At 39.0% G+C, this 21704-nt stretch overlaps 1 protein-coding gene across 2 annotated transcripts in view; it reads left to right on the forward strand.

Moving 5' to 3' along the window:
* Positions 1–4568: 4568 nt before the first annotated feature.
* The window catches only part of LDAH (lipid droplet associated hydrolase), a 107768-nt gene continuing 90632 nt past the window's right edge, over positions 4569–21704 (forward strand). Inside the window, exons 1-2 of one of the 2 annotated variants that reach the window (XM_004745880.3) lie at positions 4569–4683; positions 18933–19088. In XM_004745880.3, coding sequence (XP_004745937.1) covers positions 18935–19088 — 154 coding nt within the window. In that variant the 5' untranslated portion in view covers positions 4569–4683; positions 18933–18934. The other variant, XM_004745881.3, reaches the window with a different exon arrangement.

Consider the following 21704-nt stretch of genomic DNA (forward strand, 5'->3'; position numbering starts at 1 on the left):
GGACCCTGAGATCATGACCTGAGCCAAGGCAGCGGCTCAATCCACTGTGCCACCCAGGCGCCCCTATGTTATATATTTTTTAAGACTTTTATTTTTAAGACTTTCAGGGTCATTCACCATATATAACATAACTGCAACTTCAAATGTTTTGTTGTAATCCATCACTATGATCCTTTAATTCCCCTCAATGAAACCACATCATAAAGACACTTTTAATGTTTATATATATATATAAATATATATAAATATATTTTATTTATAAATATATTTTATTTATTTATTTATTTATATAATTTTTATATTGTTGCTGGCCCAAACATATAAATGTTGATGTGTGCCAGATTTTTAAAAATTCATTCTCTTTGTAAGCCCAGTGCGTCTTTGAAGGCCATGTTATCAGTGAACAGTCCTTTAGCAAGAATTTCCAAGTCTCACAGCTCAAGTATTCTGGCTCTTAGGACCATCTATCTCTTTACATCTCTGCATAATGAAATGTCAACTGAGATAGGATAGCTATAATATAAGAGTTAAATATGGCTTTGTCAATGGTTTAGCTATTTGTTTTTAACTTGTGCTTAAAATAAATCATTATATGGATCAGTTTTCTTGATCTAAGGTGTTTGAAAAAGTTATTAATGTGGGTCTCAGGGTGCACCAGAACTATCTTAGGGAGGCTGCATGAAACAATCATATGTTCACAAACTTTCAGAATTACATATACTAAAAAATTTACAAAGTCAAAAATTCACTATTAGAGTCAGTGGGAAACCACAATTCAAAAGTTAACTGATATTTATGACTAGTGATTCTATTTCTAGAACATATATTGGAATAAATTTTAGTTGTCTTCTACAGTTAGAAAAAAATGTTTATTTTCTTCTATTTCTTTTCTCTTTTTCTTCCTCTTGTTTCTTTTTATATAATCTTCAATCTCCATATTTTAGTTCAAAGTGTGGGGGGGTGTCAACCAAGAGTTTCAACTTCCTGTGCAATGGAAAAATGAAGAAGAGGAGAACATATTTTACTAGTAAGTACGGGTCCTTCTAACAGTTTTCTAACATCCACCAGAAGAGTTCTTTCCTGTCATAAATATCTAAGTGCCATACTTTTCTCTGTTTCATTCTCATTACTATTGTGGGTCCTCCCCACAAAGTGTCTCTACTCTCTTACCTCCACGAAAGGGTCCTCAACAACTGTGGCAGTTTCTAGGAGTTATCTTCAAGGGTCCCTACATAGCTGATCTGGGTCATATCAAAAAAGCAATCATTTTTCCTCTCCTTCTCATCACTGACACTGCCCATTAAGTTCCAAGAGGCTCTGACACTACCTCCACTACAGCTCCCTCCTTGTAAGGGCTGCATGTGGTTGACAGTCCTCTGAAATCACTTCATATCCATGGGACACTGTGCAGAGGCCTCTCTGAGCTCAACAAGAGACATATTTCCTTGGTACTATACACTGCTTCAGTAGTTCCTGAGGAGTATGGCCTTGGGATCCCCAAATCTCTCACAGATTATGTGGGGGAAATTACTTCTTTATGCTTCCCCCTATAATCTTTCTCTCTATGATACTCAAACATAAATTAAAATGGATAGGGCTAAGAGGAGACCATTTATCTGAGATCATCATCCTGAACTCTGTCTTGAAATTATATAACATTTGGCACAAAACCCAGCACATAGTAAATGTTCAGTAAGTGCTAATTGACAAAAGTCTCTCCTTCTGGTAATTTACGTTCCTTGGAGCTCTATACTTAGCCTATTCAACCTAAGCTAAGCTTTCTTTCCATAAGTTATTCCTTGCCACCCACTCATGAGGTTAAGTAATCGGAAAACCTTGCACAGCATCTTTTTGTGGACATTCTTTCATCTGTGAAATGTGAAGCCAGCTCCTCCCTGACTGCCTAACCTAACTGAGCCACTCTCTTTCACATTACCATTTTTTTTAATTTTTAAAGACTTATTTATTTAAAGATTTATTTATATATACTCAAACATTGATTTATTTATTTTAGAGAGAGTGTGTGTGCATGAGAGGGGGCAGGGGGAGGGTAGAGGAAGGGGAAGAGAGAGAATCTCAAGCAGACTCCCCACTAAGTGCAGAGCCCAACAAAGGGCTTGAACTCACAACCCCAAGATCAGGATCTGAACTGAAATCAAGAGTTGGAGGCTTAGCCAACTCACCCATCCAGGCACCCCACCATTTAATTTTCTTTTATTACTTTATTTCCTACTTTCTCATTTTTTGTTTGTTGTCCTTCGAGAAGGCAAAGATCCTTCCGTTTTGTCTCTAGCATCTGAAACAATACCTAGCACATAGCAGCTATATATTCAAAAAAATATTTCATGGAACTTCTGTTGTGAATGCTAGAAGTGATGACACTTATACATAGTCTTAGGTAAAAATGACTATAAGTCAAGACCATCACCCTCCCACGAAACATTGTCTCTATGCCCATCATATGGTGCCCAGCCAGAAGTGTGACCTGAAGAATAGCAATAGTAGCAGCATTATCTCTGAGTTTGAAATGCAAATTCTAGGTCCCACTCAAGAACTACTAAATCCCCACCCTGAATCTGTTTTAACAAACTCTCTGGATGAATCTTATGCACATTAAGGTTTCAGAGGATAATTAAGGTTTTGAGGATAATTCTAGGAAAAAGATGATTTGATTTCAAAATATGCAGCTCTTCAAATAAATTAATACATGCATAAGAACATTAACACTCTTTACTCAAGGATTGTATACAGCATAATTTTCAGGGCAATCTCTGTCTTAATTAGACCTGAAAAACACTGTGGAAGAAAAGATACTCATATAAAAACTCCGTAATACCAGTTTACCTGGAACACATGCCAAACAGATCCTATGGGCCTCACAGGGCGCTACACTCTACTACTTGAGTGGAATCATTTAAACATAGACTTATTGAATGCTCACCATGTCTCACACTCTTTTCTAGACCTGAGGAATACAAAGATAAAAGGAAGGGGTACTTGTTCTCTGGAATCTCACAGTCTGATGTTGGAGACAAATAAGCACCGTAACAGAAGAACACAGGTGGTGAAACAGGACTATAAAAGAGGGACCTCACCCCACCTGGGGGCACCAAGGAATGTCATGCCAAAATGAATCTTGCATCGTGTGTTAGAGTTAGTCAGGGTAAATGGAGGGATAAGGAAAGGAACCCCAATAAAGAGAACAGTGTGCACAAAAATATGAACGCTGTATGGAAGAGAGATTGGGCATTCCAGAAACAGCAAGGAGAGAAGATGTGGAAAACAATGAGGCTGCTGCAAGTAACCCAGGAGTAGAAGAGGAAGAGCTTCAACAATAGCAGAAGTGGTGGGAATTCATCCAAGCATGATGTACAATACAGAGTTGTAGAATCCAGCTTTGCCAAGTGACTTTGGGTAAGTTAATTTCTCTGTGCCTTATTTTATCCTTCAAATAAAAACGGCAATAATAGAGTGGTCATCAGTCTAGAAAGATAGTTTAAAAAAAAATGATTGAACTCCCTTGCTTATGTTTTCTGGCATAGGCTTATTGAAGGAAATCAGAGACATAAATCACTTGAGCAGTGCACCACAAAGGCACCAGCATGGATTGAAAGGCTGCATTAGTGAAACATGTGGATTGAAATGCACACATTGAGTCGTACATTACTAATGAGAGAGAATACCTTGAATGCGTAATGCCATTGTAATGTAATCATTCATTTATTTTGTGTATTTGTTTTTCCAGACTCTGTGGTCACATGTTAATACTGACCTCATTGGGCTGCTATGAGGATTAAAAATGAGTTAATTCACAAAAAAAAAAAAACAAAACAAAAAACCACCCTCTTAGGCAGTGAGAGGCTTTTTCTAAACTCATCGTGTTAACTATTGTATTATGGAAGTAAAACTGAACTGAAAAATGGAAAGGTCATGAAGAAGAGGTACCAGTCCATGCCCAGGACTGGTAGGAGGGTGGTGCTTATCACTAAGGTTTGGAATACAAAAGGATCAAGGCTTCTTTCTTATCTGTGGCTAAGCTTCTACTCCTCTGCTTCTACGCCTCACTCCAAAACGACGTCACATTCACGACTGCACTTCTGGACAGAAAAACAGCGACCACCTACTACGTGGCAGGTGCCGAGAATGCCCACAGTTCACACGCCCCGTATGACCTTTGTCTTCACGGAGGTTGGGTGCGTTAAGTTCGAAATACCTCTGGCATCGCCATTTTCCACCTTTTGCTAAAACGCGGAGTAGCAGCGGCTGGCCGGGTTGCTGCTAGTGAAGGTCCGTGAGGATGCACTGTCCGGCGTCTGTGGGTAAGGGGCAGGGAGCGATACAGCCGTTAACGGAGGGGAAAGACCGAGCTTGGAGAAAGGCGTAAGGGCAGCAGTGTATCGGAGAGACTGAAGTAAAAGGGAGAAGACATTCGGATGAAAGGGAAGAGAAAGTCTCAGCACAGCCACACCCTTTCGACGGTCTCGCTGAGCCTGGAACACGCGCCCCACGTTAAGCTCAAGGACCTCCCCACCCTGAACCCGTCGCGCGTCTAAACCGACCGCCTCCCCTCTGCGCAGCGCGGCGCGGCGCGGCGCTGTGACGTCAGGGTAGGCGGGATTTCCGCTCCCGGTGACGTCAGAGCAGGAGCGTTGCGGGAGAGCCCGCGGCTTCCCTGGTGCACAGGTGAGGCACGGCCCGCAGTGCGGGGGTACGACTTAGCGCGAGGGCTGACAGGAAGCGGGCGCGTGGGAGCCAGAGCCCTTGCTGTGTGTGGCTCCTCGCAGAGTCGGTGCTGCCCTGGGCCGGACGGTCCGCAGGGGCGTGAACCGCCGTGCTGCGACCGCTCGGGGTTCACCACCACTTCGGTGCTGTCCCAGCAGTCGCTCCTCTGGGCGCCGTACGGGCCATTGATACGGCTAAGTGCAGCCTGCCGGCCGGGCGTCTCACAGCAGCCCTTCGGAGAGGTAGGGGCTGGGATACGGGGCAGCTGGCCAGCAGGAGTGACGAGGAGGGGCCAGAGTCTGGCCGGGGGCTCCAAAGAACAGAGTTCTGGTACCAGCTTAGCCTCCGACCAGCCCTGGACAAGTCACTGTCTTCGCTCCGTGCATCGGTTTCCCCACTTGCCCATCCGCGGGGTCATGAAAGACTCTTTTGGTTGAATCTCGGGATTTTCGTAGGATCAGCCTCCTCCCCCACGCCTCTCCCAAATTCGTTACACCAGGTACCCTTGAGAATTGACTCGTGGGCCAGTCTCTGGACTTGACACGCCGCCTCTGACCCCATGGTTGCTGTTCCGCCTTGGATGCTCTAGTATCTTTCTGCGGCGTTGGAGCGCCTTGGTCGCTCAGTCGGTTGAGCACCCACTCTTGATTTCAGCTCAGGTCATGATCTCAGGGTGGTAGGATCCAGCGGGGAGTGCAGCTCTGAGCTCAGCGCGGAATCCGCTTGAGATTCTCTTGCTCCCTCTGCCCCTCCCTCTGCAAACGGGTTCTCCGCCCTCTCTAAAATATATTTTTTAAAGTATTTTTCTGTGGCACCAAGGTCAGAACCGAGCTTGTTCCCCTGAATTTAGAGTGCAGCATGTTGGGGAAATCACAGGCTTCCAGTTGCCTCTGCCACTTGCCCTGCATTGTATTTTACAGAAGGCATCTGTGCCTCAGTTTTTCTCACCTCTATAAAATGGGATACATCAATATCCATTTGTTAATATTGTTTTATTCACTGAGGTAATTCATATAGCACTGAAACAGTGTTTTACACGCAATAAGCACTTGTGAAATCCCGACTGTTTCGGAATGACACACCCATACCCACAACTCTCTAGATCTTTGCACAGATCTAGAGGTACTCACAATGCTTTACAATCACCCTTCACCCTGGGACCTTAATTGTATAAACTTTCACTCTTGAGTTTTTTAATTTTTCCACACAAGGTAGGATGAGACATGTATTCTTTGATTCACAAATTCATTTTTTCCCTCAGGAGTAGTAACGGGACACCTGCCTTGTGTCTAGTCTGCCGACCCTGGAACAGTTCATTGTCTAACATTGGACCGGTAGTTCTTAGCCACTTTCATTCTAAGAACAGATCCCTGTGGAGAAAGTGACAGGTGTAACAAAAAGAAAAAAGAAGCCCAGAAAAGTTAGGAAAATCTCTGGAATCTTTTTTCATGAAAGTTTGTTTTTAAACTTCTTTCTAAAACTATAAATAAGAATGTCTCTTTTGGACTTTTTTCCCCTCCATTTTTCCACCTAAAGGTAAAGAAGGCTTAAAGACCTATGGCCCTCTTCCCAGCATAGGTACATATATGGGGGGGGGGGCAATCAAAGCAACACTGTAGGTGCGCCTCTAAAGTTGGCGTTTATTTTAATAACTTAGACCTTTGTAATAGGTGCTTTTCTTTTTCTTTCCTAAAAAGCCCATCCTTTTCAGCATTTTCTCGTTTATAGTACTATTATGTTTAGAACATAATATTTAGAATATTGTTAATTCTGAAATCGACTTTAAGTGTACTTCAAAGGAAAATTAGCATATTACTTTTAATGAGTATATTTAATATATAAATAGAACAGTTCGTACAAATTTGTAGAATTCTTGTTTTTCACTGATGTCCAGAAGCTGACAGCTGCTTTCTGAGACATTAAAAAAATTATTTTGTGTGTGATTACAATACAGTTTGAAGTCATAGTTGATGGCTTAAAATTCCCAAAAGAGTTATGAAAAAAAAAATTTTTGCCTTTTTCAAGAAAAGGGAAAAGATAATTCTGCAAGTTTATCATGAGTGTCATACATGCTTCAGTTTTGATATTTCCTCAGTGAGGGTGATGGACTTTATATTCATCATAGAAGTTTATCCAGTTACACAGGTTGAGAAGAATCTCACTGGAGGTTAGTATGCAGTCATTAAAATAGCAAAATCTAATGAAATATAAAATTTAAAAAAAATTATAAAATTGCTGGCCTCATGGCCACTTATCAAGCAAGAGCAAGAAACTGTTGCTCAAATTTTGGTATAATGTGCATCATGCCTCTTCCTTCTCTGACTTTCCCTTACGATATTATGCTATTTTTTTCTTTGGATTCTGCAATTTCAGAGTGATATGTGACTGGAAAATACTGGAATAGGAGTCAGAAGGCTATAGAATTGATTTTGCCATTTAAAAGCCCTATAATCTTGGACAAATAATATTACAGCCGTTGTCCTGCCTGTTTTGCAGGCATTGTTAAGGTCAATTGAGAAGGATGAGAATGTACTTCACAAATGAAAAGAAACTACCAAAAAAAAAAAAAAGTGGTTTTGTTGCTATTGGTGAGATGATCATCAAGTCAACATAGAAAACGATTACTTCTCCAAATATGTTATTTGGAGAAAGATGGAATAGATACAAATCTAATAGTTATAGCAGACTAAAAATGATTCTGTTCATGCATCTGTATTATGTGTTGATTCTCAGCAGTATATTTTGAAGCTTACATGGGTTGTGTGGTAAGATTCCCCCAAGTTTTTCTCTTTAATTCCCCTTAGAGCAATTGCAATTAAATAAATACATGTGTAGTTTTAATTTTCTTATTTTGAAATAATTATATATTAACAGGAAGTTGCAAAAAAAATGTACAAGGAGATCCCCATTTGCTATTCAAATAACTTTCCCCAATGGTAGCATCTTGTATAACTATAGTACAATTTTAAACTCAGAAAGTTGGCATTAATATATCCACAGAATTTACTGAGATTTCCCCCACTTCACAAGCACTCATTTGTGTGTGTATACACGTATATAGCTCCATATAACCAACCATCTCATCCCACCCCAATCCCTAACTGCTGGCAATACTAGTCTGTTCTCCAACTCTACAATTTTGCCTATTTCAAGAGTGTATGTAGTGTAAACCTAATCATATAGTATATAAATTTTTTTGAAATTTCCTTACATTGCATAATTCCTTTGGGATCCGTTCAAGTTGTTTAGTGTGTCAATAATTTGTTTCTTTTTGTTGCTGAGTAGTATTCTGTGGTATGATCGTACCATTTTTAACCGTTTCACTTGTTGAAGGACATTTGGGTTGTGTCCAGTTCCAGGCTATTACAATTACAACTGCTATGAACCTTTAAAGTTTTTGTGTGAATATGTTTTTATTTCTCTGGGATAAATGCCCAAGAATGTAATTGCTGGGTCATATGGTATGTATTTAGTTAATTTATATGATCATATGCTTTTTCTTCTTTAGCATTTTGATATGGTGGATTATATTGATTAATTTTTGAATGTTAATCATACCTGGAATAGGTCCCACTTGATCATGGTATATAATACTTTTTATACATTGCTGGATTCTTTTTGCTAATATTTTGTTAATATATAGATATGAGAGATACTGGTATATAGTTTTCTGTGTGCTGTCTTTGGTTTTGTCTTAATCAGCATACTAGTATTCTTTAGAGTCTTTAGTGGTAAACCTGTATTTCATGTCTGATATTAGTAATTTGTGCCTTCTCTCTGTCTTTCTCAGTGAAGTTATATTTTTTTATTGGTCTTTAATTCATTTTTCTCTACTTCCAATTTTATGATTTTTGCTCTGATATTTTTCACTTTCTTCTCTGCTTGCTTTAGGCTTATTTTACTTTTTTCTCTAGTTTCTTCATTATTCATTGAGACCTTTCTCATTTCTGATGTTAGCATATAGTGCTATAGATTTCACTCTCAACATGATTTTTGTTGCGACTCACGTGTTTTTATATGTTGTATTTTCATTTTCACTGAGTTTTATTTATTCTTAAAATTTCCTTTGAAACTTCCTCTTTGACCTGTAGATTATGTAGAAGTATGTTCTTTAGTTTCTGAGTATTTGGAGATATGTCTTGTCTTTCTTTTATCTTAAAGACATAAGCTATATGATTTTAATTATTTTACATTTACATATGTTGTATAACCCAGAATATGGGGTATCTTGGTGAGTGTTCCATGGGCACTTGGAAAGAAGGCCTGTTCTGCTGTTGTTGGATGCCAGTTACATGTCAATAACATCCTGTTGGTTGATACTGTTGTTCCATTCTTCCACACATTGTTGATTGTCTATCTAGTAGTTCTTTTCATTGCTGAGAGATTCCCAGCTATAACTATGCATTTTTCTCTTTTTCTTTTCAGTTATATTAGTCTTTGCTTTATGTATTTTGAATATCTATTGTTCGTTGCATATACAAGTTGTCTTTTGGTGGAGTGATCCTTTTATCATTATGACCTGTCTCTCCTTATCCACTTATTTTCTTTGCTGTAAAGTCCACTTTTTCTGACAGTAAGATAGCCAGTGTTGCTTTAAAGAAATAATGTTAGCACAATATATCTTTTTTCATTCTTTTATCTTCAGGCTACCCCATCATGTTTGAAATGAGTTTCCTATAGACAATATGTAACTTGGTTATATTTCTTTTTAAATCCTTAATACCAATCTCTGCCTTTCAACTTGTATAATTAGACCATTTATATTTAAAGCAATTATAGATTACTGTTAGGGCTTAATTCAGCCATTTTATTTTTTGTTTTCTGGTTTTTTCCTCTTATTTCCTTTCTGTTTCTCTTTTCTTGCCTTCTTGTAGCCTACTTGAATATATTTTAGAATTCCATTTGGGGGCACCTGGGTGACTCATTCAGTTAAATGTCTGACTCTTGATTTCAACTTAGGTCATGATTGCTGGGTTGTGAGATCGGCACCCCCCACTGCCCATTCCTCTGTTGGGCTGCATGATGATCCTGGAGCTTGTTTGGGATCCTCTCTCCCCCTCTCCCTCTGCCCCTCCCTGCCCCACTTACACTCGTGCTCTCTCTTTCTCTTTGCCTCTAAAAAATATTCCATTTGACTTATTTATAGTGCTTTTGAGTTTATTGCTTAGTATACTGTTTTTTTAGTGATTGCCCTTGATATAGCAGTATATGTAAATAATGTCACATGGCCTACTAGCATTGATATTTTACCACCTCAAGTGAAATTGAGAAATCTTACATTTAGATCCTTTTACCCTCTCTACTTTTTATATGTAATTGTCATATTTCCTCTATATACATTGAACACTACATCAAATGATGCTATAACTTTTACTTCATTCATCAAATATAATTTAAGAAATTCATAAGGATAGTCCCTTATATTAACCACTGCTTTTAATCATTCCATTGTTCTTCCATTTTTGAAGTTAAACTTTATTCACTTATTTCTTTCTGTTTGGAGAATTCCTAAGAATAGGTTTGTTAGGGACTGATTCCTTTAGTTTTTCTCCCTTTGGGATTATCTTTATTTCCTCTTCATTTCTGAGGGGTCATTTTTACTGATATGGAATTTGAGTTGACAGTTATTTTTCTTAAGTACTTGAAAAAATGTTGTGCCACATTTTCCTGGCCTTCCTGATTTCTAATGAGAAATCTGACATTCAAATTATTGTTCCCCTGTAGATACTGTGTCATTTCTCTATCTGCTTTTAAGATTTTTTTCCTTGTTTTGGTTTTCTGAAGTTTGACTATAAGGTGCTTTTATTTCTGTAGTCAAGAAGCTCCCATAAGTATGAAAATTTATTAGATGAAAAATAATGTATTTTAATTCAATGGGGAAGAAAAGATGGTTTCCTTATTAAATGGTATTAGTACATGTAGCTCTCTTTCTGAAAGAAAACAATAGATACTTATGTAGGTGGATTAAAAGCTTAAGTGTGAACACTAGAATAATAAAAATGAAAATAAACATCTAGGACATTGTATGTAAAATACAGGAGCCAAGAAAAGGGTTGAGGGTCAGTGGTATACAAACTGCTCTTACAAGCCAATAAGAAAAAGATAAATAACCCATTTGAAACATGGGCATAGAATATAAATAGACAGTTCACAAAAGAAAAAGTTCAAAAGCCCAGCAAACATAAAAAGATGTTTAAATGCACTAGCTGCCAAGGAAATGCAAACTGAAGAGTGAGTTATTTTATTCTCCGAAGACTTAAAAATAGTGGTACCACTTACTAATGCTAGGATTACAGAGGGAAAAGATGCCTTCCTAGATTGCTAGAGGAAATGTGATTCTTACAGTCTTTTTGGAAAGCAATGTGGCAATACCAATTAAAATTCTACCAAGTAATTCCACACTTGGGAATCTGGCCATTAGAAACAAAAGAACTGGTATATATGGATATATGTAAAAACAGGGAGATTTAAGAGTAAAATTCATTACCAGCCCCTAGCTTACTGTGACATTGTCCCAGTACATTGGGAACTAATTGAGAACCTGTCAGTGGGGAAATGGTCACATGAATTAGAGTGTATCCATATTATACAACCATTAAAAATAATGAATTAGAGTTATACTATTTGACTTGGCAGGGTTTTCATGTGTTATTAAGTATGAGAGCAAAATGCATTGAAGTGTATATAATATGCTCCTATTTATCAAACACTGACAACTCATATTTATCAAAATGTATATAGATGCTTATGTATATTTGTAATTATAGAAGAACGTGAGTTAATGACATGAGTTTCCAAGTGATATGCATGGAAGTGAAAAGAAGTAGAGATGAGGCATGTAAAAGATTAAAAAATAATCGACTAATTATAAAAATCCCAGCATATATTATATCTCATTTATCCATTCAAACAAAATTGTATATAAATAGATAGATAGAGATTTATGTAAAATTTCTCAAAGAACATGACCTCTGGAGTCATTTGGGTTCAAATTCAGGCTCTACCACCATCCAGTTTACTAGTTGTTACATAATTTCCATAGTATCTTTCAGTCAGTTTTCTTCTCATTTGTTTTGTTGGGGTAGAGGGAGGAAACAATAGTATGCATCTCTTAAGATTGTTGTCAGGATTAAGTGGTACAACATTTATAAAGTGTTCAGCACAATGCCTGGTTTACAGAAAGTTCTCTTAAAATGTGAGTTCTTGCTATTTCCTTATCTTTCTTGCTCTTTGACACTTACATATTTTTAAAAATTCATTACCAGCCCCTAACTTACATGAAGCATCCCCCCGTGGCTTACAGGACTTTACATATCTTCTTAGTTCATGTATTTCAAATTGTTCCTTTTCATTCTTTTGCTGGCTTCTTTTTTTCTTGCTTAGGGATATCCCTCCCCACACTGCCCCCCAACCCCCGCATTCTAGCAGGAGCTGTCTGTCAAAGAATCTTTTGAGTTATGTGACTGGGTGAATAATGTACTCTGTGTGGTGACAGAGAAGTCAGGATATAGGGTCTGTAGAGTTGATTATTAAAACAAGATGATTTTTATTTTTGGCACTTATAAAAGTTTGATGCATCTGTGAGGCACCCAGATAAAAACGCTTAGTAGTCAGTGTTGGGTCCATGGTCAAAGGAGCGAGACTGATACAAAGTAAAGGTCAAGCAAAGCTTTATTTCGCTCCAAGCATCAAGAATCAAACTGACCGGCCAGGGCTGTCTCTTGCAAAGAGGCAACAACCCTCTGCCTTACAGACTAGCTTTTAAGGGTAAAGGCCATGTGGTTGGGCCTGGCCATGCACAGGTAGCCAATGAGATTGTAACACAGAGAAAGCTGCACAGTCCTGCTAGGTCACACATAAGTGACTAAGTGAATTACAATTTACCCTATAGTAGATATCTGAACTGGCCTATCACCTTGGTCAGAATGGGCGCCCAAAAGGTACCCAAAGGGCGGGGCCTTATACTCCTTGGTAGCTAGGAGACACTATGCATCCCCACTGATTGAATACCTCCACCTGGTCTGACCCACCCTTGTATTTGGGCTTTGTTACCTGGGACTGGTTTCCCAGACTTGTTTTTAAGTAAGTTCCCTGAAGGGGGGTGGGGAGTGGGCAGGGGCAGGGGCAGGATGGAGCTGCTCTGGCTAAATAGGCCCTTACTTACAGTTAGTACTCAAAGGAAGAAGAGGACCCAAGGCAGAATCTTTGGGTTCAGGGAGTTAGGGAGGAAAGTGTTCTCATTTAGAATGGGGAGGCGTCAGTGAAGCCATAGTAAGGGAGCTCTTTAGGAAGGAGCTGGGCAAATCTTTTCTCTACTGTGACATTCTGGAGCTTTAGTTCTATGGCTCCCTCTGTTTTCTGGTCTTGTCCCTTATTTTCTTGAAACTTACTATGTTTGTAACTGAATCAACTTCCTTTCCTGCAACTAACTTCCCTTCCCTGGTAGTTCCTCTTTATGTGAGTTGTGCTTCCATTCTTCTCATATTTAGCATCAGAATCCGAGTCATCTTTGTCACATCCCTTCCCTGGCTTCTCATACAGACTCATTACTGAGACTTGAGTCTCACATTCACTCCTTTATTGCCACCCTCATTTCCTGCTTAGGTTATTTTGATATTTTCAAACTTGAGTGTAGTCATCTTTTTTTCCTGTCTTTCACTATCTTTTTAAAAGAACTACATCCTTCCCCATTTTATTTTTTTATTTAAATTCAATTAGCCAACGTATAGTACATCATTAGTTTCAGGTGTAGAGTTCAGTAACTCCTCAGTAACACAGAAGACCCGGTGTGCATCACATCACATGCCCTCCTTAATGCCTGTCCCCAGTTACCCCCTCCCTCCACCTACCCCCCTCCAGCAGCCCTCAGTTTATTTCCTACAGTTAAGAGTCTCTCATGGTTTGTCTCCCTCTCTGATTTCTTCCCATTCAGTGTTCCCTCCCTTCCCTTATGATCCTCTGCACTGTTTCTTATATTCCAGCTATGAATGAAACCGTATGATAATTGTCTGATTCACTTATTTTACTCAGCATAATACCCTCCACTCATCCACGTTGATGTAAATGGTAAGATTTCATCCTTTCTGATGGCTGGGTAGTATTCCGTTGTATGTATATATTCATATGTATACCCACACCACATTTCTTTTTTCATTCCTCTGTTGATGGACATCTGGGCTTTTTCTGTAGTTTGGCTGTTCTGGACATTGCTGCTGTAAACATTGGGGTGCAGGTGCTCCTTTGGATCACTACATTTGTATCTTTGGGTTAAATTAAATTATCTTTAGGGTAAATACCTAGTAATGTAGTTGTTGGGTCTTAGGGTCACATTTTAACTTCTTGAAGAACCTTCATACTGTTTTCCAAAGTGGCTGCACCTGCTTGCATTCCCACCAACAGTATGAGAGTTCCCCTTTCTCCACATCCTCGCCAACAATGGTTGTTTTCTGACTTGTTAATTTTAGCCATTCTGATGGGTGTGAGATGGTATCTCATTGTGGTTTTGATTTGTATTACACAAATTAAAAAAAACAACTTTCTTAGACAATTGTCTTTGATCTCACTGATAAGAGGAATTTGAAAAACAAGACAGGATCATAGGGGAAGGGAGGGAAAAATGAAACGAGAAAACCAGAGAGGGAGACAAACCATGAGACTCTTAATCTCAGGAAACCAACTGAGGGGTGTTAGAGGGGAGGGGGATGGGACAGATGGGGTGGCTGGGTGATGGACTCTGGGGAGGGTATGTGCTACGGTGAGTGCTGTGAATTGTGTAAGACTGAAGAATCACAGACCTGTACTGAAACAAATAATACGTTATATGTTCATTTAAAAAGATCATTTAGGTGTTGAGACCCATACATATGTGTGCATGTGCATATGTGTGTTTCACTTAATAGATATATATTCATTAACCTTTGAATGGCTTAATGAGTCTTGGCTACCAGCTAAAGTGTGATTTTATATTTAAAAACAAACAAACAAACAGCCTTTATTACGTGGATGAATAAAGTGGAATTCTTTTTTTTCTTTTTTTTAAAATTTCTTTTCAGCATAAAATTGTTTTTGCGCCACTCCCAGTGCTCCATGCAATCCGTGCCCTCCTTAATACCCACCACCTGGTACCCCAACCTCCCACCCCCCCGCCCCTTCAGAACCCTCAGATTGTTTTTCAGAGTCCATAGTCTCTCATGGTTCACCTCCCCTTCCAATTTCCCTCAACTCCCTTCTCCTCTCCATCTCCCCTTGTCCTCCATTGCTATTTGTTATGCTCCACAAATAAGTGAAACCATATGATAACTGACTCTCTCTGCTTGACTTATTTCACTCAGCATAATCTCTTCCAGTCCCGTCCATTTTGCTACAAAAGTTGGGTATTCATCCTTTCTGATGGAGGCATAATACTCCATAGTGTATATGAACCACATCTTCCTTATCCATTCATCCGTTGAAGGGCATCTTGGTTCTTTCCACAGTTTGGCGACAGTGGCCATTGCTACTATAAACATTGGGGTACAAATGACCCTTCTTTTCACTACATCTGTATCTTTGGGGTAAATACCCAGTAGTTAAAGCGGAATTCTTTTTTTTCTTTTTTCAAGGGCCATCATTTTTTTTTTAAAGATTTTATTTATTTATTTGATAGAGAGAGATCACAAGTAGATGGAGAGGCAGGCAGAGAGAGAGAGAGAGAGAGAGAGAGAGAGATGGAAGCAGGCTCCCTGCTGAGCAGAGAGCCCAATGCGGGACTCGATCCCAGGACCCTGAGATCATGACCTGAGCTGAAGGCAGCGGCTTAACCCACGGAGCCACCCAGGCGCCCGCCATCATTTTTATTTTATTTTACTTTATTATTCTATTCTATTCTATTTATTTATTTATTTTAAATTTTTATTTTAAAGTGGAATTCTTAATTGAGTAGCCAAAATGAAATGCACACATTATTTGGATTTGGGTGCCGAAGCTAAATGAGACTTATAACTCCAATTTCAGGTATTTGTGGTCATTAGTATAGCCTCATTGTTTTCACTGGCTGACTTTATAATAAATAAATATTATAAATTTGAACCTCTAAAATTCATACTCATCAAATGCTTTTCTGTTTTTTATATTGTCTTGGTTTGTGTGAGATTTAATCAGAAAAAAATTTTTACTAAATAAAATTATACTCATCAGTATAAACAGATGAATACCTATTTTAAGTGAGGCATGCTTTAGCTGTATACATTGTAGCCACACTTGGTTTTTATCCCGCCTACATCTCGATGTGTATCAACACTGTTTTCATTGGAGATTGCTTGTAGGCCAGGACTGTAGGTGGAGCCATCAGCCTCTAGTATATTAGGTATTAGAACACATTGTCTCTTCTTCATCAGAAACTTGTTTGCAGACTGAATTACCTTGGATTATTGGGTAAGGAAGAATTTGAATTCTCATACTCTAAGGTTTCCTTTGCCCTTTTTTTGTTTTGCTTTTTTGGGCAGTGTAGGATTGATTCAGAAACATAAGAGTGAAGTAAAATAAAAAGTTGTTTTATAATATACAGGTTTACTCTGTGTTTCCCAGTTGTATTTTATCTGAGGTGTTTTAGAGGTTTAGTCACTTTTTGTTTGTTTTCCAAACTCTATAGACTGCATTTGAGTTTCATATCTGTTTGAATTCTCATTAATTTTGTGGCTTGTCAAACTCCAGAGACATTATTTGCTTAACATTAAGGGTTTATGAGTTGAATATAGTTCATAACTTGAGATTCTCTTCTGGTGCAAGTATTCAGTTTAGCCACTGTCTTCTCTGATGGTGTTTTACTAGAAGGCAGTATAGAACAGCTAAATCTAATATTGTTTCCAACATTTTATAAATGTCAGAAGACCTTTATAAATGTATTTTGTGACAGTTCAAGAGATTGGACTACAGTGACATTTATTAGTAAACTAAAAGTCCTTAAGAAAATGTGAGGTGATACTTTTATTTATTTTAAATAAAAAGGAGTTCCCATTTTTTGAGTGAGAAATTTTTTATTTTCTAAGTAGTTTTATTTAAGAGGGTTTTAGACTTTTGGTCACATATGGAGGTTGGAATATGTTTATTTCTTCTTCATTCCTAAATGCAATAAAAAGATGGTAATAAGGGCATAACTGAAGAAAGTGAATGAGGCAACATAATATCTGACTAGAGAAGTGAGGTGTTAGAAATATTAGAAAGCAGATGGAGAGGGCACCTGGGTGGCTCAGTGGGTTAAAGCCTCTGCCTTCGGCTCAGGTCATGATTCCAGGGTCCTGGGATCGAGCCCTGCATTGGGCTCTCTGCTCATCGGGGAGCCTGTTTCCTCCTCTCTCTCTCTGCCTCCCTCTCTGCCTACTTGTGATCTCTGTCAAATAAATAAATAAAAATCTTTAAAAAAAAGAAAAAAAGAAAGCAGATGGAGAAATTATCACCATTTAGCAGAGCTGAGCAGTTTTGATTGAACATAACAGTGATCAAAAGATTGAACTATAATTTATCTAATCATACCCCTTAATGTTGAGTCATATATAGCATGTTTAGTGTCTGCATAATGAATTATCATAATTTATATAACCATTCTCCCAATAATGACCATTGAAGTTTTTTCAGCTCTTCAATGTTGTAAATAGCATTCCATGCATTTGTTCTTTGAAAAAATATTTTAGATTTCCTTTTTCGACTTGTTTCACCCAAAATTATTGAGTCAAAGTGTATGTCTTATGGATATTGCCCCATTCTGCCAGAATGTAAAAAAAGTAAAATCTTTCCAAAGGCCATTCTCAATGTGGAATCTCTGGTGTCACTACATTCTGGCTACCATTGTGCTTGCCTTAAGGTAGGTGTCAGGTGGGTGGTGCTTGCAGTTGATTGTTGACTGTTACGCTTTGAAAGACATGAATAACAAGTGTACAATGACTAGGTGAAGTTTACCCGGCTTCCTTTGCCACTGTTGACTTATGATAATGACAGGTGCTATGAGCTTAGAGGAAGAGGAATTTTCCTTTATTTGAGATGTTCAGGGAAGTCTTCAAATAGGAAGTAGAATTAGAGCTACTTCTAAAATGGCAAAGATTTGAAGAGAAAAATTTGCATAATCAATGAAAGATAGGTTAGTCTAGATCCATTCAGGAGACAGAAACCACACAGTAACTTAAATAGTTAATCTAACATAAGGAATTACTAAGCTGTGGAAGAAGAGAAACTCTAAAGTTCCTGTATAAAGAAAACTCTAAAGATACCCTGGGGCTGAGGGAGAGTACCCAGGAAGGGACAAACATAGAGTGTGGCTTTCGATCTCATTGAAGAAGGTGTGGTTGCAGGTATGTGGTAGAGAAATTTGGTGGTTGCCTGCACCAGAGCTGGCCAGCAGTCACTGTGTTGGCAGGTGAACCAAGACTGGTGAGAGGTTGTACAGAGTGAATCAGGGAGCTGGTGCCGGTGTGAGGTCAGGAGCAGGTGGCTCCTGTGTTGGAAGGGCCACAGTAAACACTCTGGGATTCAGATGAGTTGAGACTGCTAAGCAGGTTCAGAGGAAGTTGGGGCACTGCCTTGGGTATTGCTAGAATGGAATGTTACAGAAGTTTCCCTCTTAAGCAACTCAGAGCTCTATTGGGCAAGGCAGTTCCAGGCTGCTATGTGGGACCAGGGTCGGGTAGCTAGTTCTTTAGTGTGCCCGTGGGCTGAGCAGAGCAGGCAGGGAGCAGCCCCCTGGTCTGAGGTACACACCTGTGTTCCCTGGGGCTCTGACTGTGTTACTGCCGTTGCTGCCCGAGCAGAGAGCTAGAGAAGGACCAGCTAAATGCTGGAGAAAGCTGTATCCTGTAGGCACCTTAGCACTAGAGCAGGGTATTTTTTTCAATCTTGGTGCTATTGACCTTTTGGGCTAGTTAATTCTTCGGTGCAAGCACTACCCTCAGCACTGCAGGATGTTAGGCAGCCCCACTGGCTAACCTGACCTTGGCTCACACTCCCGTTGAGTCTTTCAGTTCACTGAAGACACGTCTCCCTGTTTCTCCTTACTCTTGTGGTTCGTTTAATTTTGTGCATGTGCGTCATCCTATAATCCAGAATAGCTGACTGGTCTTATACCTCCTGTATTTGCTTGTATGTACTGAAATTTGCCTTTTTAAAAAATCTTGAATATTGCCTTTGGCTCAAAGCTTTACCTTTTAGCAACTCACTATATTGTTTTTACCCCTCTTATTTAGAAATGGACTCGGAAATCAAGGAAGAAGTTCCTGTGCATGAAGAATTTATTTTATGCTGTGGAGTTGAAACCCAGGTCCTAAAATGTGGGCCCTGGACTAACCTCTTCAATGAGCCAAGAGCCAACAAGCCTAAGCTGCTTATTTTTATTATTACAGGTAAGTTTAAAAATCTGGATAAGGCGTCTTACTGTAGATATAGTAAATTTTTCAGATTTTAAAGAGAAATTGATAAATTATAGAAAACTGTGTGGAAGGAAATAAAATCACTCAAATCATTGGTAACAACTACCCTTTGTCCTTCAGTGGCTGGGCTTTATGTTTTTCTTCTGTGCATTTATATTATGTATGTTATGTTGTCTATTATATATATTTTAAATCATAATTGGAAGTATACTATACATATAGTTTTGTAATCCACTTTTTAAAATATCTTAGTGGGGCACCTGGTTGGTTTAGTTGGTTAAGCCTCTGCCTTCGGCACAGGTCATAATCTCAGGGTCCTGGGATCGAGCCCTGCATCGGGCTTTCTGCTCAGCGGGGAGCCTGCCTTCCCCTCTCTCTCTGCCTGCCTCTGCCTGCTGTGATCTCTTTCTCTCTCTGTCAAATAAATAAATAAAATCTTTAAAAAAAAAAAAAAAAAGCGCCGGGGGGATGCCTGGGTGGCTCATTTGGTTGAACGACTGCCTTCAGCTCAGGTCATGATCCTGGAGTCCCAGGATCGAGTCCCACATAGGGCTCCCTGCTCAGTGGGGAGTCTGCTTCTCCTGCTGACCTCTCTGCTTTCATGCTCTCTCTCTCTCTCTCAAATAAATAAATAAAATCTTTATAAATAAATAAATAAATAGTAAAATTTCTTAGTGTTAGAGTATTAAAATTATTACATTTTTGACAGTTTTCATCACAGTTATTTCTGCCTCATTCCAAGATGATTAAGTTTACTGTAGAACCTTTATTTATCCTGAGATTCGGCAGCTGGATCACTTGTGACTTTTGCTGGATCACTAACAATAGAATGTTAGGTAGGGGTAGATGCTTGCTTGTAGGTATTCAGAGTTCTTTTAAAATTGTGAATTAGGGCGCCTGGGTGGCTCAGTGGGTTAAGCCGCTGCCTTCGGCTCAGGTCATGATCTCAGGGTCCTGGGATTGAGTCCCGCATCGGGCTCTCTGCTCAGCAGGGAGCCTGCTTCCCCTTCTCTCTCTGCCTGCCTCTCTGCCTACTTGTGATCTTTCTCTGTCAAATAAATAAATAAAATCTTAAATAAATAAATAAATAAATAAATAAATAAATAAAATTGTGGATTAGAACATATTTATATCACCTGGAAAGATCAAAAGTAAAACTGTAAATACGATCATACCATATATAGCTAAGTCAATGGGGTATTATGATTGCATTTTTTTCTTTTTTTTTTTTTTAACAACTTTATGTATTTAAGAGAGAGAGAGAGATAGCAAGAAAGAGGATGAGCAGGGAGGAGAGGGAGAAGCAGGGTCTCCCCAGAGCATGGAGTCTGACGCAAGGACCCTGGGATCATGACCTGAGCCCAAGGCAGATGCTTAACTGACTGAGCCAGCCAGGCACACCACATTTCTTGTACATTTTTTTCTTGTTTGTTCTCCCTAGGTCAATGATTGTCTTTTTTGCATAGTTTTATATTTTTGAATCACTAATTTATCCTAAAATTGTTCTCTAGGAAATGGGGAAAAAATCCTCTTACTGCGTTTGAGTAATCAGTCAGGTCTTGTTTTTTTCTTTCTTTGGAGCTACCCCTCACAGAACTCTGTTCTTTGGCTCCAGTCTGGACTGACTGACCTGTGGGTTTGCTGTACAGGCCATCCTGGGGATTTTTTTCACTCTCTTCCTGGGTTAGATTCCATTTCCTCGATCCCATATTTTCTTATTTCTTCGTTTATTGCTTAAGCACATCTTCTAGGAACTTCCTGAGAAGGAGTGCTTGGGAAGTAATCTTTTAAAGATCTATCGTGTCAGAAAATGTGTTAGACTTATAGGATGCAGATCATTTTTCCTGACAGTTTAGAGGGTGTTTTAACTGTTTTCTAGCGTTCAGAGATGCTTTTGAGAAGTCTCAATATCATTCTGATATTAGATCTTTTGTATTTGAAGCTCCCCTGCAAGGCAGAACATTTTAGATCTTTTCTTTTTTGTAAGAGTCTGAAATTTTATAGGAAAAGCACCTTGGTATGGGTGCTTTTTTATCCACTGTAGGCTTTAGTGGACCCTTTTAAGCCAAAAACTCATACACTTCAATTCTAAACGCTATGGTTTTTTTTCTTTTTTTTATAGATTCTTGTTTCATGGGTGCATTATCATTTCTTTTGGCTTCTTGCATTCTTAGAGTTTTTAGTATGCACTACCAAATGTTTCATTTTTCAGAGGAAGACATAAACAGCTAATTGAAGTCTTTGTCTTCAGTGTTGATGCTTGTCCACGGTTGCACCTAGAGTGACCAACCGTCATAGTCTGAGAGATTTTCCAGGACACATGGTTTCTGGTACTAAAATCACAACAGCCCTAGGCAAAACAGGATGGCTGGTCACCCTAGGAATCCTCATGCTAGGGTAATTGGGTAGGGACCCAAGATTTCACTGGAGAATTTCCAGCTTTCGGTATCTGCAGCTGTTTCTTGGGCCATTCAGTTCTTCCAGGAAGGAATCTTCCAGTATCCAGTTTGAGGAGTGGAAGCCTGTTTGCTGATATTCAGGGCTGAACAAGGGAAAGAAGGTTGGGAGTTTTGGCGTTTAGTAACACTT

Source organism: Mustela putorius, unplaced genomic scaffold (genome assembly GCF_011764305.1).
Source record: "Mustela putorius furo isolate JIRA1106 unplaced genomic scaffold, ASM1176430v1.1 tig00537284_pilon_pilon_pilon, whole genome shotgun sequence".
Classification (NCBI taxonomy): domain Eukaryota; kingdom Metazoa; phylum Chordata; class Mammalia; order Carnivora; family Mustelidae; genus Mustela; species Mustela putorius.